We start from the raw sequence: 25644 nt of genomic DNA on the forward strand, positions 1-25644 counted from the left end.
TGCTAGCCCAGAACTCCACTAACTAGTCTGGTCTCAAACCACTTAAATGGGCGACAGCTGTTGTCCTATGTTATGGACCACTTTTATTTTGAGTAAACAAGCTGTTACTTTACTAACTTTAGTTGTATATTTTCTATAACGCAATTGATTCAGCTAACAATTTCTTCCTTATTTACTTGCAAATCCTGAACTATTAATAGCTTGTACTATGCAGATATCTTTAAATCATTCAAAATTCCAAGTTATTATAATTCATTATGTCTATACAAGCCATTCACTGCCCTTCAACTCTTCATTCTGTCCTTTGATTTATATTTTCATTTATTACAATCTTCATTCTTGTCTTTTATATCTATATTCCTTACCCTAGCTACAGTCCTTCCCATTACACAAACTAAATTACTTATAAATCTCCATATTGTCTACTTTTATTAAATAGCATTGTAGTTATTGATTACATCAAGTAAAGAATGTTTGAGACAGATTTGGTTTGATAAGTGCCATGCACAAAATTCTTGACCCTTAAGTCACTTGGTAACTTTTGGGTACCTTATTGCCATTGTCTATGTCTTGCAGCTCCTAATTGTTTTCTCTTTTCCCCCTCACCCACCCATTTTCTCCAACTAAATGTGAGTAGCCATGCAGATCCCTCTGTAGGAATGTGCTGTCCCTTGACTCCAAAGTATCCCTTCATTCCCTAGAATGAAGCTGACCACCACCACCCCACCTCTCACAGGGCTTGTAGTTCTGCAAGCTGATCTCTATATTGCAGAGGGAACAAAAAAAGGACGCAGATGTAAAGTGGTTGAGGTTAGGAAGGGCATCCAACAATTGAAATAAAAAAGAACTATGCCAAGGCAGACATTGGAGCTTGATGAAGTCCTTGGGCATATTGGAGCCCGTAAAATTGTCCAACCCATGCCAGAATGAAACATGGACATTAAATGATGCAGACAGACAGTTGTCAAGCAGTGGTGGAAGACAAACACATAAACAAATGAACTACTGTTGGATGAAACCACAACAAGCTGGCTTATCTGTCCTTGTTCTCAATCTACAATGTGTGTGTGTGTGTGCCAGTGAAAGATATACACAATAGTGAGAAATTGCTAATAAATCATTGTACTAAAAAAAAAAAAGTACCGATACCCTGTGGTATTTCATCCTCCCCAGTCAGCAAGCACAGACATGCCACTTGTCATTGGATAATTGCAGTGAACCAAAGATTGGAACACTGAAAATCTATAACCAATGATGTTCTTTATTCACAGAAACCTGATGTTAAAAAACTAAATAAAACAAGTACTTTGTGAATTTAATTAATTGTGCTTTCCCCAAAAAATATGGAGACTTTGTACCAATGTTTGAACTCAATTTTTTATTGACACAATGTGAGAATTTTGCATTGTAACAAGAATAATAATGTAAAATTGTTAAATTAATTAGTGAACATAATTAGAAGGACGACTTTTAATAAAGCAATATTTGTTCACTCTCAATTATACTTTCTACTTTGTTTAAAAATATAAGCATGCATTTGCTATCCAATCTCAGGTTAATTAAATAAATTTTTGTTCAATTTAATTATTGAAATTGTGTTTTAAATCATATAATTCCTGTTTCATTTGCTTTTTAATTATTTTGGTCTTTTTATTTTCTGTATTTTTATTAATTTAATTTTAGAAAGAAAATGGTAGAGTGACAAAGGAGTTAGACTACGGGATTTTGTATAGTAAGATGACATCCACTACAAAAGTTTAATAGTTTCCTTGAGCAGTTTATCATCACACTCAATATCATCTTTTAATGTCCACTTTTCCATGCTTGTATGGGTTGGATAGAATACTTGGAGATTTTTTTTTACAGCCAGATACCCTTCCTGTTACCAACCCTTATCTGTTTCCAAGCAAGGCAACATTTCCTCCTCAGTAGATAGGTTTTCATGAAAGACTGAATTAAAGGACACCGCTTACATAATGGCAATGCTTGTTTACAGTAATTGAATGATATCAAAGCAAGGACACACACAAACTGATCAAACAACAGAATGTAATTCACATCAAGTAGACATTTAGCACACACACACACTTTATTTATGGGTTGAGGTTACCAATGGTTCCATGCAGAGAGAAATCACTTGACAATTATCAAACCTGCCACATGGGGATGTTGGTACTCATTTCCATTTTGGATATGCCTAGGTATACTCCAAAGATTCAGCTCCCAGATGTGCCTTATGGCACTGTTTAGTTGCACATCATTTTAGTCATTTTACTACATCTTCTAAGTATGGTGCAATTGTTATTAAGGTTTTGAAGGAAAATCCTTAGGTATAATAATACTTAGTTATAGTTGATGTCCTTAGGTGTTGCTAGCAAAAGAGAAAAGGTGTTGCTGTTGTTTTGCCCAAGGTCAAGCTCAGAGTTGACTGCTGATCAATGACATTCCAGCCATGAACTTCTATTCTATTTTTACAAACAGTGTATCTAGGACTACATTATTTAATGTGCCCTCTAAGATGGCAGCATGTGGTTTATGAAATATTTGGCAAGTGCTAGGGGACTGTCTTTGACTTGCTAGACTGAAGGGATTTGGAAGGTGCTAATTATAGCCTATTCTTACTCAGTTTCTAAGTATTTGATGTAGGATTTGATAGCTGAAGTGTAGATACACCTGGGTAATAATTAAAGGAAGTATCCATGATGTTATCTGAGTATGAAGCTATGTATATGGCTTATGGGGTTTAGGGAGAAAGTAATGGGTCTATAATGTCACGTTTCTAACAGAGATTAGAAGGCTTTTACTAATTTAAACATTTGCACAATTAGCTGAAAGAAAACTGTTTTAGTATCTGCAAATCATTCAACTTTTGAAAAGGGGATTGTAAATATTTGTGATAAGTTGACAATGGCTTACTTAAGGGTTCAAAGCAATGTCTTTCTGGATTAGTAATTCATTCAGTACACAAATCATTCTGCCAAAAACACTTAAGTTAGAATCAAGTATCTAGGACAGTAATTGTTGATGGCCTGAAACAAGAATAGACTAATAGCTAAGTTGAATGTACAACAGCATGTCTATACTTGACCAAGTCCATTTATAACTTAAATTTACAACCATCTTCAATTAGGTTAATTAAATTACAAAATAATTTTCAATTACAGGAATGCGAAAACAAAATGAGAGCCACAATTGACCAAGTAGTAAAAATTTCACTGCTAACTAAAAGGTTCACAGTTCAAATACCCTCCCAAACATTGTTCAAGTCCCTAGCAAAATTAGTTAATCTTCAAAGATCAATTCTACCAAGATATAAATACACAACATCAATGTGTACAACTGTATATTGTATATGTTAAATATGCTAAATAACCAACTAGTTTTGTTGGGTCATACATAAAATTATAATAAGGTTTAATTAAAATCAGGATGTGTTTTGCATCACAGAAAACCGGAAATGGTCCTAGACAAGTTGGTATCAAAAAGAGTTAATGCGCAATTAAAACAAGAGTAATGGGAAGAGAGCAAAAAGAAAAGTTGAAACAGAAAATGTACCTTGGGCAAAATAATAATAATAATATAGTGAGTGAGATATTTTGATCTTAAAGGAGGCAGAGAGACAAAATTCAACATCTGAAGATTAGTAGGAAATGGAAGGTATGGTCATGGTTGGAGTATGAGTCATTGATATTAGCAAAAACAAGGAAGAAGTTCCCAGGACATTTTAGTGTTAGTCTTGTTTGTCCATTCTAGAGTAGAAGAGAAAGTCTTATAAATTTATTTACATGAACTGGTATACTTTTTACAAGACTTGCTTGACTATGCATGGAGAATTTGTCAACAGAGAAAAGAAATATTTAAAAATAGATGATGTTTCTGGTTGCTGTAAGAAAGTTTACCATGATTACATCATCATTGTCGTTTAACATATGTTTTCCATGCTAGCATGGGTTGAGCAGTCTGACAGGAGCTGGTAAGGCCAGAATTAATTCACTATAAATATACAACTTTATCAAGAAAACGCGAACACTGAAACTACTGTATTTGATGGCATAAAAGACACACAGACAGTAAACACACTACAATTTCAGAAGTTCATATTCAGTTTTAGTTTAGGCCCAACTTTGTATACAGGATTTAGTGAAACATTTTTTTTTATAAATGTGTGTTTTATATGCCATCAAATATGATAACAAAAAGCTGAAGATAACAATTTAATGAAAAACTTACCCAATAGTCTTGGTTCCACCACCACCATACTGAGCAGGGCCTACAGAGATCTTTGTATAGGCTCTATTGGAGAGACAAAATATGTAAAGTTAGACATGAATTTTTACAGAAGAAAAAAATACTTGATAAAATAATACTGAAATAATGAATTAAGATCAAATATTAAAAATTAATTAGTTTGATTGAAAAATCAATTATGAAATACAAAACATAGTACTTACTAAAAAATGAAAGTGATTTGAAAACAAAAAGAAAAACCCCACAAATCAACCAAAGCCTAGTAAATGAAATTTGGTAGATAGAACCCTGTAGAAGCCCATCTATTCTTAGGTGGAGGACTTAAACCATCACTCAGTTAAACGCTACCACTTGGCCTTGGGTACTTTGAACAGAGTATACACTATTTCAAGCATTTAAGCAAGGTTTCTGATTTGAGGATAATTTCTTTTGGCCAGTTTTAGAGGCTCTGAACAGGATCATGCATGCTACACTTCATCCTACCCCTCTTAGAGGACCTGGAAAGTGTTATAAGGCTTTGCACTTCTAAGTCCCATAAAAAAATAATGGCATATACTCTTTACTCTTTTACTTGTTTCAGTCATTTGACTGTGGCCATGCTGGAGCACCGCTTTTAGTCGAGCAAATCGATCCCAGGACTTATTCTGTGTAAGCTTAGTACTTATTCTATCGGTCTCTTTTGCCAAAACGCTAAGTTACGGGGACATAAATACACCAGCATCGGTTGTCAAGCAATGTAGGGGGGATAAACACAGACACAAACACACACACATATATATACATATATATGACGGGCTTCTTTCAGTTTCTGTTTACCAAATCCACTCACAAGGCTTTGGTCAGCCCGAGGCTATAGTAGAAGACACTTGCCCAAGGTGCCACGTAGTGGGACTGAACCCGAAACCATGTGGTTGGTAAGCAAGCTACTTACCACACAGCCACTCCTGTGCCTATGTGGAAGTGGGCGAAATAATGTAAATAACAAAGAAATTTTCGAAAGATACAAAATTTTTTTTTTAGTATCTTCTAAGAGTTAAAAAAGTAAATATACAATATAAGCTGCATATTGTGACTGCTGTGGATGGGACAAAGCCTTTTTGGATAACAATAACTGACAAATAATGTCACTAATTTTGGAAGCACTAATTGGTTGATAACATTAACCATGGTTATAATGAGCAGATTCCATTGTATCTCATAAATAAATGGTATTCACAACTAAAAGATGTATTCATAAACAACAGATAGAACAGATGGATGCAATTCATTCTAAAAGCATTGATATCTTATTCTAATATCATCATCATCATTTAACATTCATGTCCATGTTGGCATGGGTTTGACTATTTGATAAAAAGGAATCATCATCATCATCATCGTTTAACATCCGCTTTCCATGCTAGCATGGGTTGGACGATTTGACTGAGGTCTGGCGAACCAGATAGCTGCACCAGACTCCAATCTGATCTGGCAGAGTTTCTACAGCTGGATGCCTTTCCTAATGCCAACCACTCTGAGAGTGTAGTGGGTGCTTTTTATGTGCCACCGGCACGAGGGCCATTCAGACAGTACTGGCAATGGCTACGCTCAAATGGTGCTTTTTATGTGCCACCTGCACAGCAGCCAGTCCAGCGGCACTGGCAACGATCTCGCTCAAATGTTTTTTCATGTGCCACCAGCACATGTGCTAGTAAGGCGATGCAGGTAACGATCACGCTCGAATGGTGTTTTTAACATGCCAACAAAAGAAATGAATGATAAAGAAAAGAAAATGAACTGTAGAAAATGAACTATTGCAGATAAGGCATTGGACTACCAGCTTAGGAAGAATATAGTCCATCAGATTCAGTGGAGAGAATTCACTAGAGATCTGTAAGCAAGAAATTAAAAATTCTAATTTTTTCAGTTTACATATAAAGTGAATTTCTGTGTTTCATGTAATAGTTGGTTTTACTTTATTTTTTATTAATCTGAGAAATTTGCTGAAAGCATCGAGATGGATTTTATTATTTTAGATCAAAAAAATATGCTATTCTTTGTGTAATTTTGAGAGACATTATACTAATATCAACAATATAATCCCATAACTTCATAGCAATAGCACGTTAATGCATGGTTTCTATGAACAAAATATTTGATTTATCTATAATATAATTTCACTAGGAAAAAACAGCGAATAATTACATTCTTCTTATAAATGTTTTTAAATGCCATTTTTCTTACAAACAAATGAAGGATGTTTGTTCAAATTTGAATATACTGTTTTGATATCAGTTTTTCAATGGTAGCACCAATGGGATGTTGTATTATTGGAACCCTTTAATAATTCTCATAGTAGTCAACAATCAAACACCCTAACATCACAGTAATGGCTAATGGTGTCTCAAAGTGAATTATCTGAATCATTGATGCGAAGGTTTTCATAAAATGGATGACAGTTTGGCTGCCAACCCCTCAACAGTGAAATAGTCATGGTATCTATTTTCCTTTTTGATGATTGATTGATTGATGCTCTTCAATCACAGAGACCACAACAGCAAGAACAGTATTTGGAGCTGTGGTCCCAAATATAACTTCACCACTGATTGCAACAAACCTCTGGTTTCAATATCTTTTTCTGATACTCCTTTAAAAGGGTCATATAACCCCTGGCCTAAATTCAATTAAACCAAAAAATGCATAGATTATTATATAATCATCAGAAGCAGATTTCAGCTTCAGTACTCCACTTAACTAAAAACATACCAAGGAAAAATTATGGAAGTATTCCATTATGCTATAATTAAGAGCAAACATCGTTTCATTAATTATCTAATTTCCTACAACAATTTCTGCACTAGTGCCTCTACTAATGCAATAAGGAAATTACTATTAGAAAATTTGTTATAAGAATAAAATATTAGTAGACTAAATAACAATCACTTATGACTTCTATATGAGCTGCATATGTGTGTGTTTGGATGTAAGTATTCAGAATAAAGAGATGCAGGGCAGCAGATAGGATGAAAATAAGTCTGATATTGGGCAATTAGTGTTATGCCTGGAGAGCTAATTAAATTATAATTTTCACTAATTATTAAATCTTTTAGTTTTTGTTTTAGTCATTGGACAGCAGCCAGGCTGTGTATCTCCTTGAAGGGTTTAATCAAACAAATTGTCCCCCAGTACTTATTGTTTTAAAATCTAATACATATTCTATCAGTTTCTTTTGCTGAATCACTAAACCATGGAGTTGTCAAACAAATCAACAGCAGTTGTCAAATGATGATTGTGGACCAACACAAATATACACATACAATCACCATTATCACCATTTAACATCTGTTCTCTTTGCTGGTATGGATTGGACAGTTTGACAGGAGAAAGTGAGCAAGAGGTCTGTGCCAAGCTCCAATATCTGCTTTAACATATTTTTTATGGTTGGACATCCTTAATGCCAATCAATTTACAGAGTGCACTTGTTTTGTGTGTGTATATATATATATACATACATACACACACACACAAGTCCCAGGCTCAGCTGGCTCCATCTGACAGTACCCGGTATGGGCCCTTATCCAGGGTTACGGAAAGAAGACAACCTTCAAAGAAATCCAGAGTGGATCCCCGTAGGCAGTTTAGTGTTCGACTCGACACTTTTCCGGCAGCTCCTGCAACCAAGCTGGTGCCAAACATAATGCTCTACATTAGCAAGGTCGAGAGAGGAATCCTGACAAGTGAGCTAACCAGGATTTTCTTACATTTAGCCCAGCCCTGTGCAAAACTGGAGAGGACATGAAATGTAAAAACTGGATTAGTTAATGCACAACTCCATTGTCTCCCAAGACAAAAGGATGCCAACAACAAAAACATATATATATGGTGGCATGGGTTGGATGGTCTGATGGAGCTGGTTAGCAGGGAGCTGTCCAGACTCCAACTGTCTGTTGTGACATGGTTTCTATGGTTGGATGCCCTTCCTAATGGCAACCACTTAACAGTGGAGTGGTTGGTGTTAGGAAGGGTATCCAGCTGTAGAAACCATACCAAACCAGACAGGAATTGGTGCAGCTCTCCAGTTTATCAATTTAAGTCAAACCGTCCAACCCATGCCAGCATGGAAAGTGGATATTAAATGATGATGATGATATATCGGTGCCACATAAAAAGTACCCAGCACACACTATTAAGTGGTTGGCATTAGGAAGGACATCCAGCCATAGAAACCATGCCACAACAGACAACTGGAGTCTGAACAGCTCCCTGCTAGGTAGCTCCATGTCAAACCATCTAACCCATACCAGCATGGAAAGCTAATGTAAAACAATGATTATATATTACATACACACACACACACTCACTAGGCTTCCACACAGTTTCCATCTACTAAATTCACTCATAAGCAATTGTCGACTCCAGATTCATAGTAGAAGACACTTACCTAAGAAGCCATGCAGTGGAACTGAACCTGAAGCCACATGGTTGCAATGCAGCCATTTCCCTCAATAGTCAGCAATCAAAGTTTAGTTGGGGGCAGCCATGCCAAACAAGGCTGAAACTTATACAGGTGTTGGGGTGGGGGATATAAGTTTTCAAGTCTTTGTCAAAATTCGGAAATGTCTTTAACACATCACACTATTTCAGGAGACAGTATTATAAACATTATAAACATACAAGCATGCACTGGCATGTTTTAAAGTACAAGGTTGAATATCATACAATCCATAAGGTCAGTGGGGGACCATAAAAGATTTTAATGTTCAAGTAGTGATTACAAAGAATCTACACTCATTGCCTTCACATGAATCATCGGCAGATTTAAAACTGGTAACAAAATTTAATCCTGAGCAAATAGGGGAGCCTCTATTAAGATGATCAATCCACTAGAAATAGCAAGAAATCTTCACTCAAGTCACACCCTACTGTCTTTAAAACAAAACAAGGCATTTTGGTATGTGTGCACATGAAGATATGGTATGAATATTTAAGTGTATGCATGTATGTGTATACACATACACACCAGCATCATTGTTTTAACATCCACATTTTCCATATTTGCATGGGTCTGACAGAGTTTATTGAGGAAGATTTTCTACAGATGGATGCCCTTCCTATCACCAACTCTCACCTGTTTCCAAGCAAGGTAATATTTAACCATGGCTGGACATGCTTTCACAGAATACTGGAAATGAATGACACTGCTTGTGTGATGGAGAGAGACACATCACATGATGTCAAAACAAGCATTCACACATATACTGCAAGCTTTCTTCATTTTCCATCTACCAAATTCATTCAAAAGGCTTTGGTCAGTCTAGGGCTATTATGGAAGACACCTGCCCAAGGTTCCATGCAGTGGACCAGAGCCAGGAATTATTTGGTTGGTAAGCCAACTTCTTAACCATACTGCAGCCATGCATATGAGGTGTGTGTGTGTGTATGTGTGTGCGTATATGTGTGCGTGTGTGTGTGCGTGTGTGTGTACGTGTGCGTGCGTGCGTGCGTGCGTGCGCGTGTGTGTGTACGTGTCTGTACGTGTGTCTATGTGTACGTGTGTCTATGTGTACGTGTGTCTATGTGTACGTGTGTCTATGTGTACGTGTGTCTATGTGTACGTGTGTCTATGTGTACGTGTGTCTATGTGTACGTGTGTCTATGTGTACGTGTGTCTATGTGTACGTGTGTCTATGTGTACGTGTGTCTATGTGTATCTGTGTCTATGTGTATCTGTGTCTATGTGTATCTGTGTCTATGTGTATCTGTGTCTATGTGTATCTGTATCTATGTGTATCTGTGTCTATGTGTATCTGTGTCTATGTGTATCTGTGTCTATGTGTATCTGTGTCTATGTGTATCTGTGTCTATGTGTATCTGTGTCTATGTGTATCTGTGTCTATGTGTATCTGTGTCTATGTGTATCTGTGTCTATGTGTATCTGTGTCTATGTGTATCTGTGTCTATGTGTATCTGTGTCTATGTGTATCTGTGTCTATGTGTATCTGTGTCTATGTGTATCTGTGTCTATGTGTATCTGTGTCTATGTGTATCTGTGTCTATGTGTATCTGTGTCTATGTGTATCTGTGTCTATGTGTATCTGTGTCTATGTGTATCTGTGTCTATGTGTGTCTATGTGTATGTGTGTGTGTGTGTGTGTGTGTATGTGTGTGTATGTGCGCGTGCATGCGGGCAAAAAAATATCAGCAACAACATCATTTTAGCATATGATTTTGCTTTTCCATGCTTGCATGGCTGAGACAAAATTTGGTGGCAGTTTTGTTTTTCAACAGCCAGTTGCTCTTCCTGTCACCAACCTTCACCTGTTTTCAAGCAAGTAGATTATTCTCCTGGCTCTTCAAATATGAACAGCACAATAACCAAACATACTTTCACAGAAGATTGCAAACAAATGATAATGCTTTGCATGATGATAATGTTTGTTTACAATTACCATGCAATATCAACACCAGGAGACATCAACACACACACATATGTGTGTGTGTGTATGAAGGACAAGCCTTATACAGTTCCTGTTTTGCCAAGTCCACTCATAAGCCTATGATTGGCCCAGAGCTATAAAAGACAATTGCCCAAGATGCTGTACAGTAGGACTGAACCCCAAACCATTAGGTTGTGAAACTAACTTCTTAACCATACAGCTACATGTGTGAGTGTGTGTGTGGCAATACACTTACACGAATATACAAATACATACATATATATATATTTCTTTACTACCCACAATGGGCTAAACACAGAGGGGACAAACAAGGACAGACGAACGGATTAAGTCAATTACATCAACCCCCAGTGCGTAACTGGTACTTAATTTATTGACCACGAAAGGATGAAAGGCAAAGTCGACCACGGCGGAATTTGAATTCAGAACGTAACGGTGGACGAAGTACGGCTACGCATTTCACCCGGCATGCTAACGTTTCTGCCAGCTCACCGCCTTACATATACATATATATATATATATACATATATATATACATACACACACACACCACACACACACACACACACACACACAAAAACGTGTACATTTATGTCTATATGTATGTGTAGAGATGCATTTTTATATATACATGGAATTTGGTTTATGCTCGTGTTTATATCTGTAAATACAAACATATATACACACACACACACACACGTCGGTGTGTGTGTATACATATATATATATGTATTTTATGTAAATACTTATGTTCATATGTATGCGCATATGTATATAATTATACAAAACTGGCCTAATACAAAATTATCTTATTTGAACCTCACCAACCAACACCCACCCACCCACCTTACCTTACCCATACTACCACTATATGGCTTCTCTCAGATGCACCACTCCCACTAGAAAAGTCACAGTGACCTATGTCTGCATCACTGCACACACATGCACATGCACACTTAGTCTGCCATGCTAATCTACTCCTTACACTACCAACGAAATCATATGTGGATTTATTATATAGCATCAATGTGAAAAGTTAAGCTAATTCCTTCCAAAAATGTGTTGGCACATGTTTGCCAATGTATAAAGCAGTGCACTCAATATGGCAATTCGTTTTTTTTTTTGTGTGTAAAACTGTTTTGTTCTCTGGAGCATAGAATAGAATTATCTAAATGTGTCTACAGAGAAACTTGGCTCCTTCACGCTTAACAAGAGGGACTTAGTATAAAACTTGTCATCGCTTTTTAAAATAGGTGACAGCTCTGAAGAAGAGGACAATAGGAGTTTGCTCCTCTTTATTTTTTTAAGAAGCTACTTATCCTGCTGTCACCATAGACGTCATCATTCCATTGAAATACTCCTCCCCCCCTAGTTGTGTGAGGAGAGGGATTGTCGAATATGTGTAAAGGAAAACATTCAGTTTTTAATGTCAACTTAAAGGAGAAACAAATTAATGTACTAAAATATTATAATCTTTTTTTTTCCTTTTACTTGCTTCAGTTATTGGATTGCAGCCATGCTGGGGTACTGCCTTGAAGGGTTTAGTCAAACAAATTGACCCCAGTTCTTAATTTTGTAGTGTGCTACTTATTCCATCAGTCTCTTTCACTAATCCCTGAGTTACAAGGATGTAAACAAACCAACACCAGTTGTCAAGCAGTGAAGGGAACACAAAGACAGACAGACACACACACACAATGAACTTCCACACAGTTTCATCATCATCATCGTCGTTTAATATCCGCTTTCCATGCTAGCATGGGTTGGACGAATGACTGAGGTCTGGCAAACCAGACAGCTGCACCAGGCTTCAATCTTGATCTGGCAGAGTTTCTACAGCTGGATGCCCTTCCTAATGCCAACCACTCCGAGAGTGTAGTGGGTGCTTTTACATGCCACCGGCACGGGGCCAGTTAGGCGGTACTGGCAACGACCTCACTCGAATCTTTTACACATGCCACCAGTACCCACTCACAAGGCATTTGTCAGCCTGTGGCTATGGTAGAAGACACTTGTCCAAGGTGTCACACAGTGGAACTGAACCCAAAACTACATGGTTACAAAGCATACTTTTTAACCATACGGTTATGCCAGCACCATAAAAGATGATTTTCTAAAATCTTTGGTCATAAGAAACGAAAATCAATATATAAAAAGGAAGCTATATGTCTGACAGTGTTTGTCTTCTATCTCAACTTTCAGAATTCAAATCAACCTTGGTTTGACTTTGTCATCTGTCTGGGAACCATAAAACAACTGTAAGTACCTTCAGTTGCTTATATACACTTCCCAGTAACAAATGCTCTCATGCCTTATCAGAAGAAATCAATATTTATAAATATATATAACAACTATATATCATTTAATGACAGAAGACTCAGAAAATAATATTTTGATTTATGTAAAATGTAACAGAGAAGAGGATAACTTTTTATAAATCGGTTTTTTTTTTTTATAGGAATTACAGTCAGGATATAAAAGATGTGGTTTAAATATAATTTCCCCTTATTTTTGCAACAGTTGGGTGATTCCAAGCTAAACTGACATAAAATCATTTCTCAAAAGCATGTTAGATTTGAACAAGTTTCTTCATTATTTTTTTCTTGTCAGTCCTATTGCTGCTTATTTCACTTAACTTTGCAATACTGACACGGCATCATCAATAATGTAGTCAGCAGAGCAGAAAGTTCAAGTATGGAGTAACTATGGATAACATGAAATTGCTGTCACAAGCTGCATACAGTACAAGTATTCTTAATTTGTTTCTCTTTTTATGGGTTTCTGATTGGTCAAAACTGGCATTTTGAATATACAATAAAATTTTAGTGCAATAATAACGCTATTATTTCTTCAAAACTAGATTTTATATATAAATAATAATAATAATAATAATAATAATACCACCGGAAATGAAGGTAGCAAAACTTCTTTAAAGAAAAATTCTACAAAAAAGACCAAACTAGAATTTTAGTCTATTAAAAGAAAGCAAATTTAGATCATAGTCCTGCTGTGAATGCATTATCATATCTTTTAACAAGTATTTTTTTTATATATATAGAAAGGTGATGCTCCAACATAACCTCAGCCTCCAGCTGGAACCAGAAAAGGATATTGTGAAAGAGGTTTGCTTCCAAATTACATAGATTTAGGTTCAGTCCATGAGTAGCTCCTTGTGTAAGTATCTTCTACTATAGCCCCAGACAAACCAAACCCTTTTTGAGTAGCTTTGGTAGACAAAAACTAAAAGAAGCCTGTCATGTATCTGTGTGCATATGTGTGCACATGCGCATGCACTTCCTTCTTTTGACATTGGATGATTGTTGTAAATAAATGTAGTTCATTTCCTATATTCTGCAAATACATTCCTAGCCATGGGGAAATACTACCTTATTTGGAAACAGGTATGGGTTAGCGACAGGAAGGGCATCTGATCATAGAAAATTTGCCTCAAGCTCTGTCTGGCCCAAGTGATGATGGCAATTTCACATCACGTCCACTTTTGTTTTAAAGCTAACAATGTTTAAGAAATACATAGAATCAGATAAGACTCATTCACAAACTTGTATCACCTTAAAAAAGAAAAGTAAAAATCTAGGCCTTGTAGACCATCACTAACCCTAATGAACAGCCTTATATTGATTACATTAATAAGACCAAAATTATATAATTTAACAAATGAACTACCTGAAAGTAAAAGAAATATTCTTTCACGCTCAGAATTGCTGAACTATGGAATAAACTACTAGCTGTCAAGATAGTACACCCTTTAAAACTTCCATGCTTCCTGAAATTTGCCAACAGTACACCTGGTTCCCCACCACACGTTTCTTTTTCATCCCCATCTTTTTTTTTTTTTTCAGAGATTTTTTCAAAATTCACTTCCTGTGCATATTCTGTGTACAGTTCATGCAGTTTTGGTTACTTTTCCTGATGAGTTGCAGTGCACCTGAGCACTGTATCCAATAAGTTCATTAGACATTAGACTAAATTTAATTGTCATATCACCTGCTTTTAAGGTCGGTTATTTCAGATGTAATAATAAAACAAAAGTTGATAATTTTCTTTTTGAAAAAAGGGTCCTACTTACTTCCATCTGCGGATATATTGAATCGGCGTGATATCAAGGTTGCTGGCTTTAAAAGCCATACAATACTGGTCCAGTTCGGCCTGAAACATAAAATGTAACGAAATTTCACTTAAAGATAAAATGGTTTTAATATATTTCTTAAAATACACACAAGAAAAAGAATTTAAGCTAATATGGATTATCCATAAGAATTGTAATGAACACCAATGATTATTACTATTATAATTATTAAGTGGTCTGTGAGATTAAGAGCTGTGGAATAAAATGTTTTGCAATATTTATTTTGGCTCCTGACATTCTGAGTTTAATCCCAATTGGGTTAACTTTGCCCTTTATCTTTTCAGAGTCAAAATAATGTACTGGAATTGATACAACCAATTAACCCCTTCCACAACAATTTTCAGGCCCTGTGTCTATATTATAAACAATTACTAAACAACATGCAGAAACAATGGGAACATCTGCCCACCTTTAATTTGAAGCTAAACAACTAAATCATAATTGCAGCATGTAAGCCATTCAAGAACAATCAAAAACTGTCAGCTTCACTTCAACATTTGAATTTCATTTGTGTCAAAATATTTTCATCGCTTTGAAACTGCAACCTGCTCGCTGACAAAACTTTGAAACTGCGACCAGCTCGCTGACAAAACTTTGAAACTGCGACCAGCTCGCTGACAAAACTTTGAAACTGCGACCAGCTCGCTGACAAAACTTTGAAACTGCGACCAGCTCGCTGACAAAACTTTGAAACTGCGACCAGCTCGCTGACAAAACTTTGAAACTGCGACCAGCTCGCTGACAAAACTTTGAAACTGCGACCAGCTCGCTGACAAAACTTTGAAACTGCGACCAGCTCGCTGACAAAACTTTGAAACTGCGACCAGCTCGCTGACAAAACTTTGAAACTGCGACCAGCTCGCTGACAAAACTTTGAAACTGCGACCAGCTCGCTGACAAAACTTTGAAACTGCGACCAGCTCGCTGACAAAACTTGAAACTGCGACCAGCTCGCTGACAAAACTTTGAAACTGCGACCAGCTCGCTGACAAAACTTTGAAACTGCGACCAGCTCGCTGACAAAACTTTGAAACTGCGACCAGCTCGCTGACAAAACTTGAAACTGCGACCAGCTCGCTGACAAAACTTTGAAACTGCGACAGCTCGCTGACAAAACTTTGAAACTGCGACCAGCTCGCTGACAAAACTTTGAAACTGCGACCAGCTCGCTGACAAAACTTTGAAACTGCGACCAGCTCGCTGACAAAACTTTGAAACTGCGACCAGCTCGCTGACAAAACTTTGAAACTGCGACCAGCTCGCTGACAAAACTTTGAAACTGCGACAGCTCGCTGACAAAACTTTGAAACTGCGACCAGCTCGCTGACAAAACTTTGAAACTGCGACCAGCTCGCTGACAAAACTTTGAAACTGCGACCAGCTCGCTGACAAAACTTTGAAACTGCGACCAGCTCGCTGACAAAACTTTGAAACTGCGACCAGCTCGCTGACAAAACTTTGAAACTGCAACCAGCTCGCTGACAAAACTTTGAAACTGCAACCAGCTCGCTGACAAAACTTTGAAACTGCGACCAGCTCGCTGACAAAACTTTGAAACTGCGACCAGCTCGCTGACAAAACTTTGAAACTGTGACCTACTTGCTGACGAAACTTTGAAACTGTGACCAGCTCACTGACAAAACTTTGAAACTGCGACCTGCTTGCTAACAAAACTTTGAAACTGCGACCTGCTCGCTAACAAAACTTTGAAACTGCGACCTGCTCGCTAACAAAACTTTGAAACTGCGACCTGCTCACTGACAAAACTTTGAAACTGTGACCTGCTCACCGACAAAACTTTGAAATTGCGACCTGCTCACTGACAAAACTTTGTGCAGCACAAAGTTTTGTCAGTGAACTGGTTGCGGTTTCAAAATGACAAAAATATTTTGACACAAATGAAATTTAAATGTTGAAGTAAAACTAAGTTTTTGTGTATTCTTGAATGGCTTACAAACATTTTTGTTTCAGCACACAATCTCAGATCAAGTCACAGGCGATGCAAGTACATCTCCAACAACTAAATGTTTCATGGAATTTGTATAGGGCTTAATTCCAAAATATAACCAGATTTTCCCCATAACATTGAGAGGCTAGGTCCAAGTTTGTACCATAAACTAGGGGAAAGTGATGTGAATTCTTTCATTTTAAACATATTCAATCCAGGCACTTCTCACATTTTCTAGAATGTTTTAGAAAACATTTCTCTAATCTTTACTTATTCTTTGCATGTGCACTTCCTGAATTCTACAATGAAAACCTAGCTTAAAAGACCATTAACTGATGCATTACCAAAAACAAGCACTAGATTTGGTCATGAAATCTAGATAGATAACTTCTTACAAATAGTGAATGTAGCTAAAGTGTGTCAATATCCTTAAAATATTTTTAAGGAAACAACTATATTATCCAAAAGTATGGGAACGAAATTTGCCTAGTGGGTGCAAACACAGGTCCAACCCAGGATGTTGAAAGTGTTCTCATTGTCCCGCAAAAATTTAAGGGGTTGCGTTTGTTCCCTCTGCACCTCCTCTTCACAAGCATATGATATTATCACAACCATGTTACATATCTAAGATTACATTTGATAGAGTTTGACTACATTACTCCTAGTATTCCTCCAATAAAACTCATTTAAAAGAAATACTCCCTTTCAAGGTCTGATCATGAGATATATCATGGCAGCAATTATGAGCATTAAATAAATGCATAAAATTAAAAGGGTTAAAATCATACAAAGTCTACTTGATTTAACTTAGTATAAAAACTGTGTTTCCATAGAGTAGACTGGGAGTAGAGCTGTGTGTATGTCAAGAAATGTAGAATATTGCAGCTAAATGGCCTCCTATTAGCAAATACACTAGTATTCACTTCGTAACATCCATCAGATGCCAAAGACTCTTTGTGGTACTAGAAGGCATATTTACTGAAGTAAAGTCAACAACTAGAGCTTGGTGATTGGCAACTGGCCAGAGATTACTATGGAAGAAAGCGAAAGTGTTGGAAAGTTTGGTTACAAACCAAAACAGAAACAGGATGTTACGTCAGAACATACAGGTAAGTGATTAGACACAGTTGAAACAGACTTAGACACACACACACACAAAATTGGGGAGACAGGGACAGGTAAAGCTTTCTTCCCCAGTAGTACAAATAAACAAACTTTTTTTTAATGGAAACTGTTACAGGAATTTAATCAAAATACCAGAGAAAGAGAACAAAAATGGCTGTCAGACAGATATACAATTGTAGTTAAAATAAATAAGGATGCCTCTACATGGTCACTCAACTTGCAATAAATACCAACCAAATTTCCCTCAAATTACATCCTACTGACAAAATATATATATAGATATAAGAGGTGAGGACTGAAATCCTTCAAAGGGATGTCAAACATCCAAATCTGCCAATACAATCCAAGTAAAGAATATATATAAAAATATATATTCAGTATTTGCAAAAACAGTAAATGAAGAATAAGGAAAGGAAAAATTGTATATGTAGACGATCTTTAATTCAATTCATAATCCAAGTTGGTACAGAGCCAATATACATTCTATAAATTGCTTCAGAGTCTAATTAATTCCAAAGACAGAAACAAAAAACTCTTCATGAAATAAAAATTAGATAATTCGTCAGGAATTACATACATACATACACATCATCATCATCATCATCATTTAGCATCCGCTTTCCATGCTAGCATGGGTTGGACGGTTCAAGTGGGGTCTGGGAGGCCAGAAGGCTGCACCAGGCCCAGTCTGATCTGGCAATGTTTCTACGGCTGGATGCCCTTCCTAATGCCAACCATTCCATGAATGTAGTGGGTGCTTTTTACGTGCCACTGGCACAGGTGCCAGATGGGGCTGGCAAACGGCCACGGTCGGATGGTGCTTTTTACGCGCCACTGGCACGGGGGCCAGGTGTGGCTGGCAATGGCCATGATCGGATGGTGCTTTTTACGGGCCACCGGCACGGGGGAGCATATAGTATAATTATAAACAGGGCAAATTTTAGCCATTTCTCTGCAGACTGAAGAAATGAACAACCTTAATTTTCACACCTTATTGGGTTCTCATCAGAGGCTTCTACATCATTTTGATAGTCTCCAGAGAAACAAGCAGCCCAACTGTTTATATACTCAAAAAATGCTGCAGTTACTCTATGAAGGAGTCCCTAATTTACATACCGAAAGTGTTTAACACTATAAATACCAGTGGCCTATGAACGGGGATCTTAGTCCACACAGTATCAAGGTATGATATAGTACATATGTGACATATGGTATAATTATAAACAGAGCAAATTTTAGTTATTTCTCCACAGACAGTACAGTGTAGTCTGTAATAATCTATGCTTGGAAAGACAAACTGGTTATGACTAGAATGTCTGATCAAAAGTCTTCTGGTTCCTAGTTGACCTAGAGCTAAAGAACAACATGTGGATAATAAAAATAAAAAAGTAGTAAATCTTCAGTCTTTAGATCTAAAATGAAAAGGCCAAGAATATTATTACAATAGAGATAAAGAATTAGACTTTAATCCAAACTCAATTGTTACTTAATATGAGTATAAATTGAAACATTATCTGTTAAACTACAGTAAGAAACAATCTTGTTCTGAAAATATTCCAGATACTCACAGTATGAGTTTAATTTGTTTCATGACCAAGCTTGTCTTATGATTTACTCAGTTTACAAATAAATTTTCCCCATTGAAATTAACTAAAATATAAATAATCCATCCCAGCCCCCAAAAACCAATCAAAAATAATTTTTTATAGGTTTTAAAACAGAAAAGGTGTAGTTACAAGTAAAATGACAGTTATAAAAAATGGGAATGCAAAAGAAATACATAAACTGGTTTTATTAACTGAATTACCTTAAAGATGGGACAATTTGTGTGCTTGTAATGCGGATTTCCGCTCACACTTCAAGACAAAAATTTGCACGAGTCTCAGCTCGTACGCAAATTATTCATACAATGGGGCACTCATACTGTGAGGTTCTATTGTACTTTGAAATCGCAATATAGATATCAATATATCATACTGGTTTCAAATTTTGGCGGAAGGCCGGCAATTTTGGGAAAGGGGGTAATTCAATTACATCGACCCCCAGTGCTCAACTTGCACTTATTTTATTGATCTTGAAAGGATGAAAGGCAAAGTCAGCATTGGTAGGATCTGAACTCAGAATGTAAAGACAGATTAAATACTCCTAAACATTTTACCTGGTCTGCAAATGACTCTGCCAGCTTCCCACCTTAAATATATTTTATGAAATTCTATAAGAGTGTGAGGATTCATCCAGCAATACCCGAGAAATAATGAGAAGAATTGGTGGCCAATTCCTAATTCCACATAAATTTATTATGTTTATTTCAATCATAACATGTGTCTGTGTGTCTGCAGAGAGAGAGACACAGACAGGCGTGCTTTTTTTTGGTTTAGATAAGAAAAGAATGGATGGCCATGGCTAGAATGTTTCTGACCCTAGGTCTGTTCAGTCATGGGCCAATGTGGGGCTAAACAACAACTGTATTTCTGGCACCTGATATATGTGATTAAAAAATTAAACAAAAGTGCCGAACTATCATTAATAACTTTATGATCAAAACAAAAACCTACATTTGTGAGATTCATGGAAAATGTGCCAATGGTTAAACAACAATGGTTAAAAGACTTAACCATGTATGACATATTTTGTAGCTAGCAGAAAGAATGTAAGTAGTAATAATAATGGTTTCAAATTTTGCCACAAGGACAGCCATTTGGGGGAAGGAACTAGTTGACCGCATCAACCCCAGTGTTTCACTGGTACTTAATTTATCAATTCCGAAACGATGAAAGTCAAAGTCAACCTTGGCAGAATTTGAACTCAGAATGTAAAGACAGACGAAATACCACTAAGCATTTCACCCAGCGTGCTAAAGATTCTGTCAGCTCACTACCTTCATCATCATCATAATAATAATAATAATCCTTTCTACTATAGGCACAAGGCCTGAAATTTGGGGCGGGGGATAGTCAATTACATTGACTCCAGTTTTCAACTAGTACTTGATTTATCAATCCCAAAAGGATGAAAGGCAAAGTCGACCTCGGCAGAATTTGAACTCAGAATGTAGTGACAGACGAAATACTACTAAGCATTTCGCTTGGCATTCTAATGATTCTGCCAGCTCACCACCTTAATAATAATAATGGTTCCTAATGTTGGTACAGGGTTAGCAGTTTTTAAGGTGAGTGAGAAGTCAATTAGATCAACTCAAGTATTTGACTGATGCTTATTTTAACAGCACCAAAAGGATGGAATTTGAGCTCAGAAAAAAGCCAGATAAAATACCACTGAGCATTATGTCCAGCATGCTAAAACTTCTGCTAGTTAACTGCTATAATAATAATAATAATCAACATGAAAGGAGCAATAGGAAATAGAATGTTTAAAAGAAAGCTGAAAGTAATTCTTATTTTATTGTTTAGTAATCTTTGAAGTTATTAAATATGATATCTGTTTGAAATGTTTGAGTAGCCGAGTATTATAATCCATCCAGGGAACAAATGGTCATTCAATATTACACAGAGTATTGTTTCGTTTAATCTACTTTGCTGGCTAAATATTCTTCATAAAAGGGGTTACCCATACCAATCTCTTTCTCTCTCTCTCTCTCTCATCACAAACACACGCTCACACGTGCAAGCAAATACTTACAGATTATATGGTGCTTGGCACCGAACTGTGAAGGAAGGTTAATACATCTAGCAGGAAACTTTTTGACAGAAATAAGTGTACACACCAATTTAGAAACATTAGTCAGACACTGTTTTCCTCAACTTCGTATTTTGCAGTTATTTTCAGACACAATCAACTACTTCTTAGATCACTTAGCCAATTAAAATTTACACAATATCCAAACACAATGGAATTATATATAATCTATGCCCTCACTTGTTTTACTCCTTTTGTCTAATTAGAATGAAAAAAATATAGATATACAAATGAATTTCTTATACATATATATATATATATATATATATAAGTATTGGGGGTGATGTACAGATTTAATACATATGAAAGAAAAAGGCATTCAGAATGCTGGATGGTTGTAAAAATATATATTTATTTACATATCACATATTATTTCTTCATATTTCAACTACTACTGTAGTCTCATCATTTCTGATGAGACTACAGTAGTAGTCGAAAGCGCTAAAAAATATGAAGAAATAATATGTGATATGTAAATAAATATATATTTTTTTACAACCATCCAGCATTCTGAACACCTTTTTCTTTCATATATATATATATATATATATATATATATACACACACACATACACACACACACACATATATATGGTTTTCTGTACTTCAGAAGACATGTCAAAGTAAGCAAAATCATGGCTGTCCTTGCATACAGCCATGTCCCCTACATCCCTTTTCAGCTGTGTGATCCTGATCTTGCAGACTAATGGGGTACTGGTACCATGTAAAAAGCACCCATACTTGTGCCATGTATAAGTGCCAGTGTCCTATAAAAGCACCCAGTACACTCAGTAAAGTGGTTGACATTAGGAAGGACATCCAGTCATAAAAATCATGCCAAAACTCAGAGTAGCATTACTGTGAATTTATGTAACCTAGTAAATTGATAATTAAGAACTGATAAAATAAGTACTGCACTGAGGATGATTAGATTGACTAAAACCCTTGAAGGCAGTACTCCAGCATGGCCAGAGTCCAAAACTTAAAACAGTAAAAGAATAAAAGGAAAAATACCAGTATCTTTTTTTAAAAGAATCTGAAAAAAAATTCCAGAAATCTGAAAACTTAAATATATAACATTTACAAGAATATGTGTATCAAACATAAATTAGAATCCCCATTAAATAATTTCATTACAAGTATTGAAATTATTTATAATTTCATTGATGTTTGTCCCCTACAATCTTAATTAGGGTGATTCAGATCTGAAGACAATCTTTTATCCCCACCACTGATGCTTTTCGGATTGGGTAATGTCCAGCACATTGTTGTCTCATTTCAGTACACCCTCTGGAATATAGTCACTAATAATTCTTAGGAATTTTCTTTCAGCACCGAAGATCTGATGAAGCTCTATTATTGTTCACAATTGCTTTGAATAGCAATAATTTCTAACATTGCTACAGGACCACCCATTTGTGTTCATTAGCTGAACAGTACCTCATGACCATTTAAACATCCCTATTTCTATGTTGGCATAACTTAGATGGTTCAACAGAAACCAGTGAGCTAGAAGGCTGTGCCAAGCTTCAATGTCTGCTTTGGCATGCTTTCTGTGGCTGTATGCCCTTCCTTATGTCAACCATTTTACAGAGTGTACTGGGTGCTTTTTTCTCGTGGTACCAGTACCCATTTATAAACACCACAAGGATTTAATAAAAGAAACACAGAAGACATTTGTTGCATCTGAACCTTAAATGCAGAGGAACAAAACTAAACACTACTCCACTGACCTTCTTCCAAGGCATTTAAAAATTCTCACATTTCTTTTACTAATAAATTCATAGCCAATAAGCATCTGGCATATTTATAATTAATACAGCATTTTTGTTATTAACACAAGTACAATACAGTCACCCAACAAGTATGGCTTGGTAACATAAGCACAGAGGTACCTAAAACAGTTAGTGAAAGTATTATATAAGCAGACTTGCTCATGACTCAACAGCGCCATACTTGCTCATGACTCAACAGAATGTCCAGGATGTGACAGCAGGAAGGAGAGAGAGAGAGAGAGAGAGAGAGATGAACCAGCACCCAGCTTGTAGACGTTTACAGCTGAATTGATTGTAGCAACATGGAATGAAATGCATTACTCAAGGACACAACATAAAATTGTGGGTTCAACTCCTGGATTGGTCAGCATTCATGTCCACATAGGAGGTTTTCAAAATCTCCATTCATGGAAGAAGTGCAGGTGTGGTGTCAAGGGGGGGTCAGTGCAGATAACCCCTGCTGTAAGGTTATGGAGGAATGAAGAATGATACCTAAATACAGAAGTAATGGCAAATATGTCATTATTGTACTAAAAAGGTACAAATGATGTAACTGCACTTCAGATGTATATACCAGAGTCGCAGGGATAGGAGTACATGTTGCAAAGCAGAAATTGGGCATGAAACTTCTAATCTAAGACAAATGGAAGCCATAGGTGAACAACTATACAATTACATGAAATTATACAATATACATTTAAAAAACTTTAGTAAAAGCAACAATGATGCCTTTAATATCAAAGTTCTCAAGGCCAGAAACCCACTGGTATGACATAGGAAAGTCACTTGTAGATATGGCTCAAAGAGGAACAAAACTAGTGATTACTTAGAAGATGGGAGATAAAAAAATTTCGGCATTGTAGATAAGAGGATAGTAACTGGCAATGTCAAAGAAATTGCCCTTCTTCAGGATGGGGTTTACTGTATTGTGTTTCTAGAGATTGACCATAAGTTTAATGAGAACAGAAACTAGGTCTGTAACAGACTGTAATTATTATAATAGAAAGAACACTTTAATAATTAAGCAAGCAGCAGGCTAATGCATACATAATGATACTCATAATACTCTCATGAAAGAAACTTTATTTTTTTACTGTTTGTTTTAATGCAATCATTTTTTCATAATGGTGCAAGGGCTTTTAACAATTTTCAACAATATTGGAATAATAGATTTTATATACGTGTGTGTGTGTTGCTGTCTCCTTGCCTTAACATCATGAAATAATTGTAAATGACTATCACCATCCTACAAGCAGTGTCCATTGCTTCCAGTCTTCCATCAAAACATGTCTGATCATGGAGAAATATTACCTTAAGTGGAAACACATGAAGGTCGGTGACAGAAAGGGCATCCAGTCCTCAAAAATGCACCTCAACAAGTTCTGTCTGAATCATGCAAGCATGGAAAAGTGGACGTTAAAATGATGATGGTGGTGGTGAATACATAATGTTAGCTGTGACCACATTTATGAATTGTTTTAATTTAATCTTTTGATGAATGATTTAGCTTATGGTTCATACTTGCTAGCAATTTCTACCTGTGTCAGTTTGTTTGTCTGTTGTCTCTCTAGCACACACACACAACTGATAAATAAACACTTGAAATAAAGATATTTTAAAAGACAATCAGTGTATCATAAGACCGATTATCATTAAGATTAATACTCTTAAGATTGATGGCCAAATGACTGATATAAGATTGGTAATGATATTGACATGATAAATTAATAGTCATAAGGTCAGTAATATTAAGTTTGGTAGTCATAAGATTAATAATTAAGCAATTGACACTCAAAGATTAATAATAGCAACATTGGTAATCCTAAATAAATTAACTCAAAATAAAAGAACAAGGTTAAATGACATCTCTCTGTTGCTCTCGCACACACACATACACACAAAAAGTTTACCAAAGTAGAATCTATAATCTACCTCCTATTCTTTTAATAAAGCACAGCCAAAGAAAACAAAAGCCAAAAAAAGAAAATTCTGTGCAGGAAGAATTGAATCTGAAATCTTCAAATGTCAGAGTCTAACAACAATAAAGTATTTGAAATTCTGTGAGCTTAGAATTGCTATAAATCATATCATGACTATCAGAAGTTTCAGCAGAGAATAACAAGTCCTGGCTTGTAGAATGAGAAAGACATGAATATAGAAAGCAGAGAGATCAGAGAAAGATAAACACAGAAATACACTTCATTCCAACCTTGTTTATGGCAGTGAGAGAGATAAACAGACACAATCACTGGATAAACGTATCTGGAA

The 25644-nt window shown here is 36.2% G+C and overlaps 1 protein-coding gene across 1 annotated transcript in view; it reads right to left on the minus strand.

The window, feature by feature from the left end:
• Window positions 1–25644, minus strand: part of LOC115210740 (sec1 family domain-containing protein 1) — a 127430-nt gene that overhangs the window by 20786 nt on the left and 81000 nt on the right. The window contains exons 17-18 of the mRNA XM_029779449.2: window positions 14773–14852; window positions 4231–4293 (exon numbers count right to left, since the gene is read on the minus strand). Of these exons, the coding sequence (XP_029635309.1) occupies window positions 4231–4293; window positions 14773–14852 (143 nt within the window). The remainder of the gene's footprint in view (window positions 1–4230; window positions 4294–14772; window positions 14853–25644) is intronic.

The sequence above is a fragment of the Octopus sinensis genome, linkage group LG4 (genome assembly GCF_006345805.1).
Source record: "Octopus sinensis linkage group LG4, ASM634580v1, whole genome shotgun sequence".
Taxonomy (NCBI): domain Eukaryota; kingdom Metazoa; phylum Mollusca; class Cephalopoda; order Octopoda; family Octopodidae; genus Octopus; species Octopus sinensis.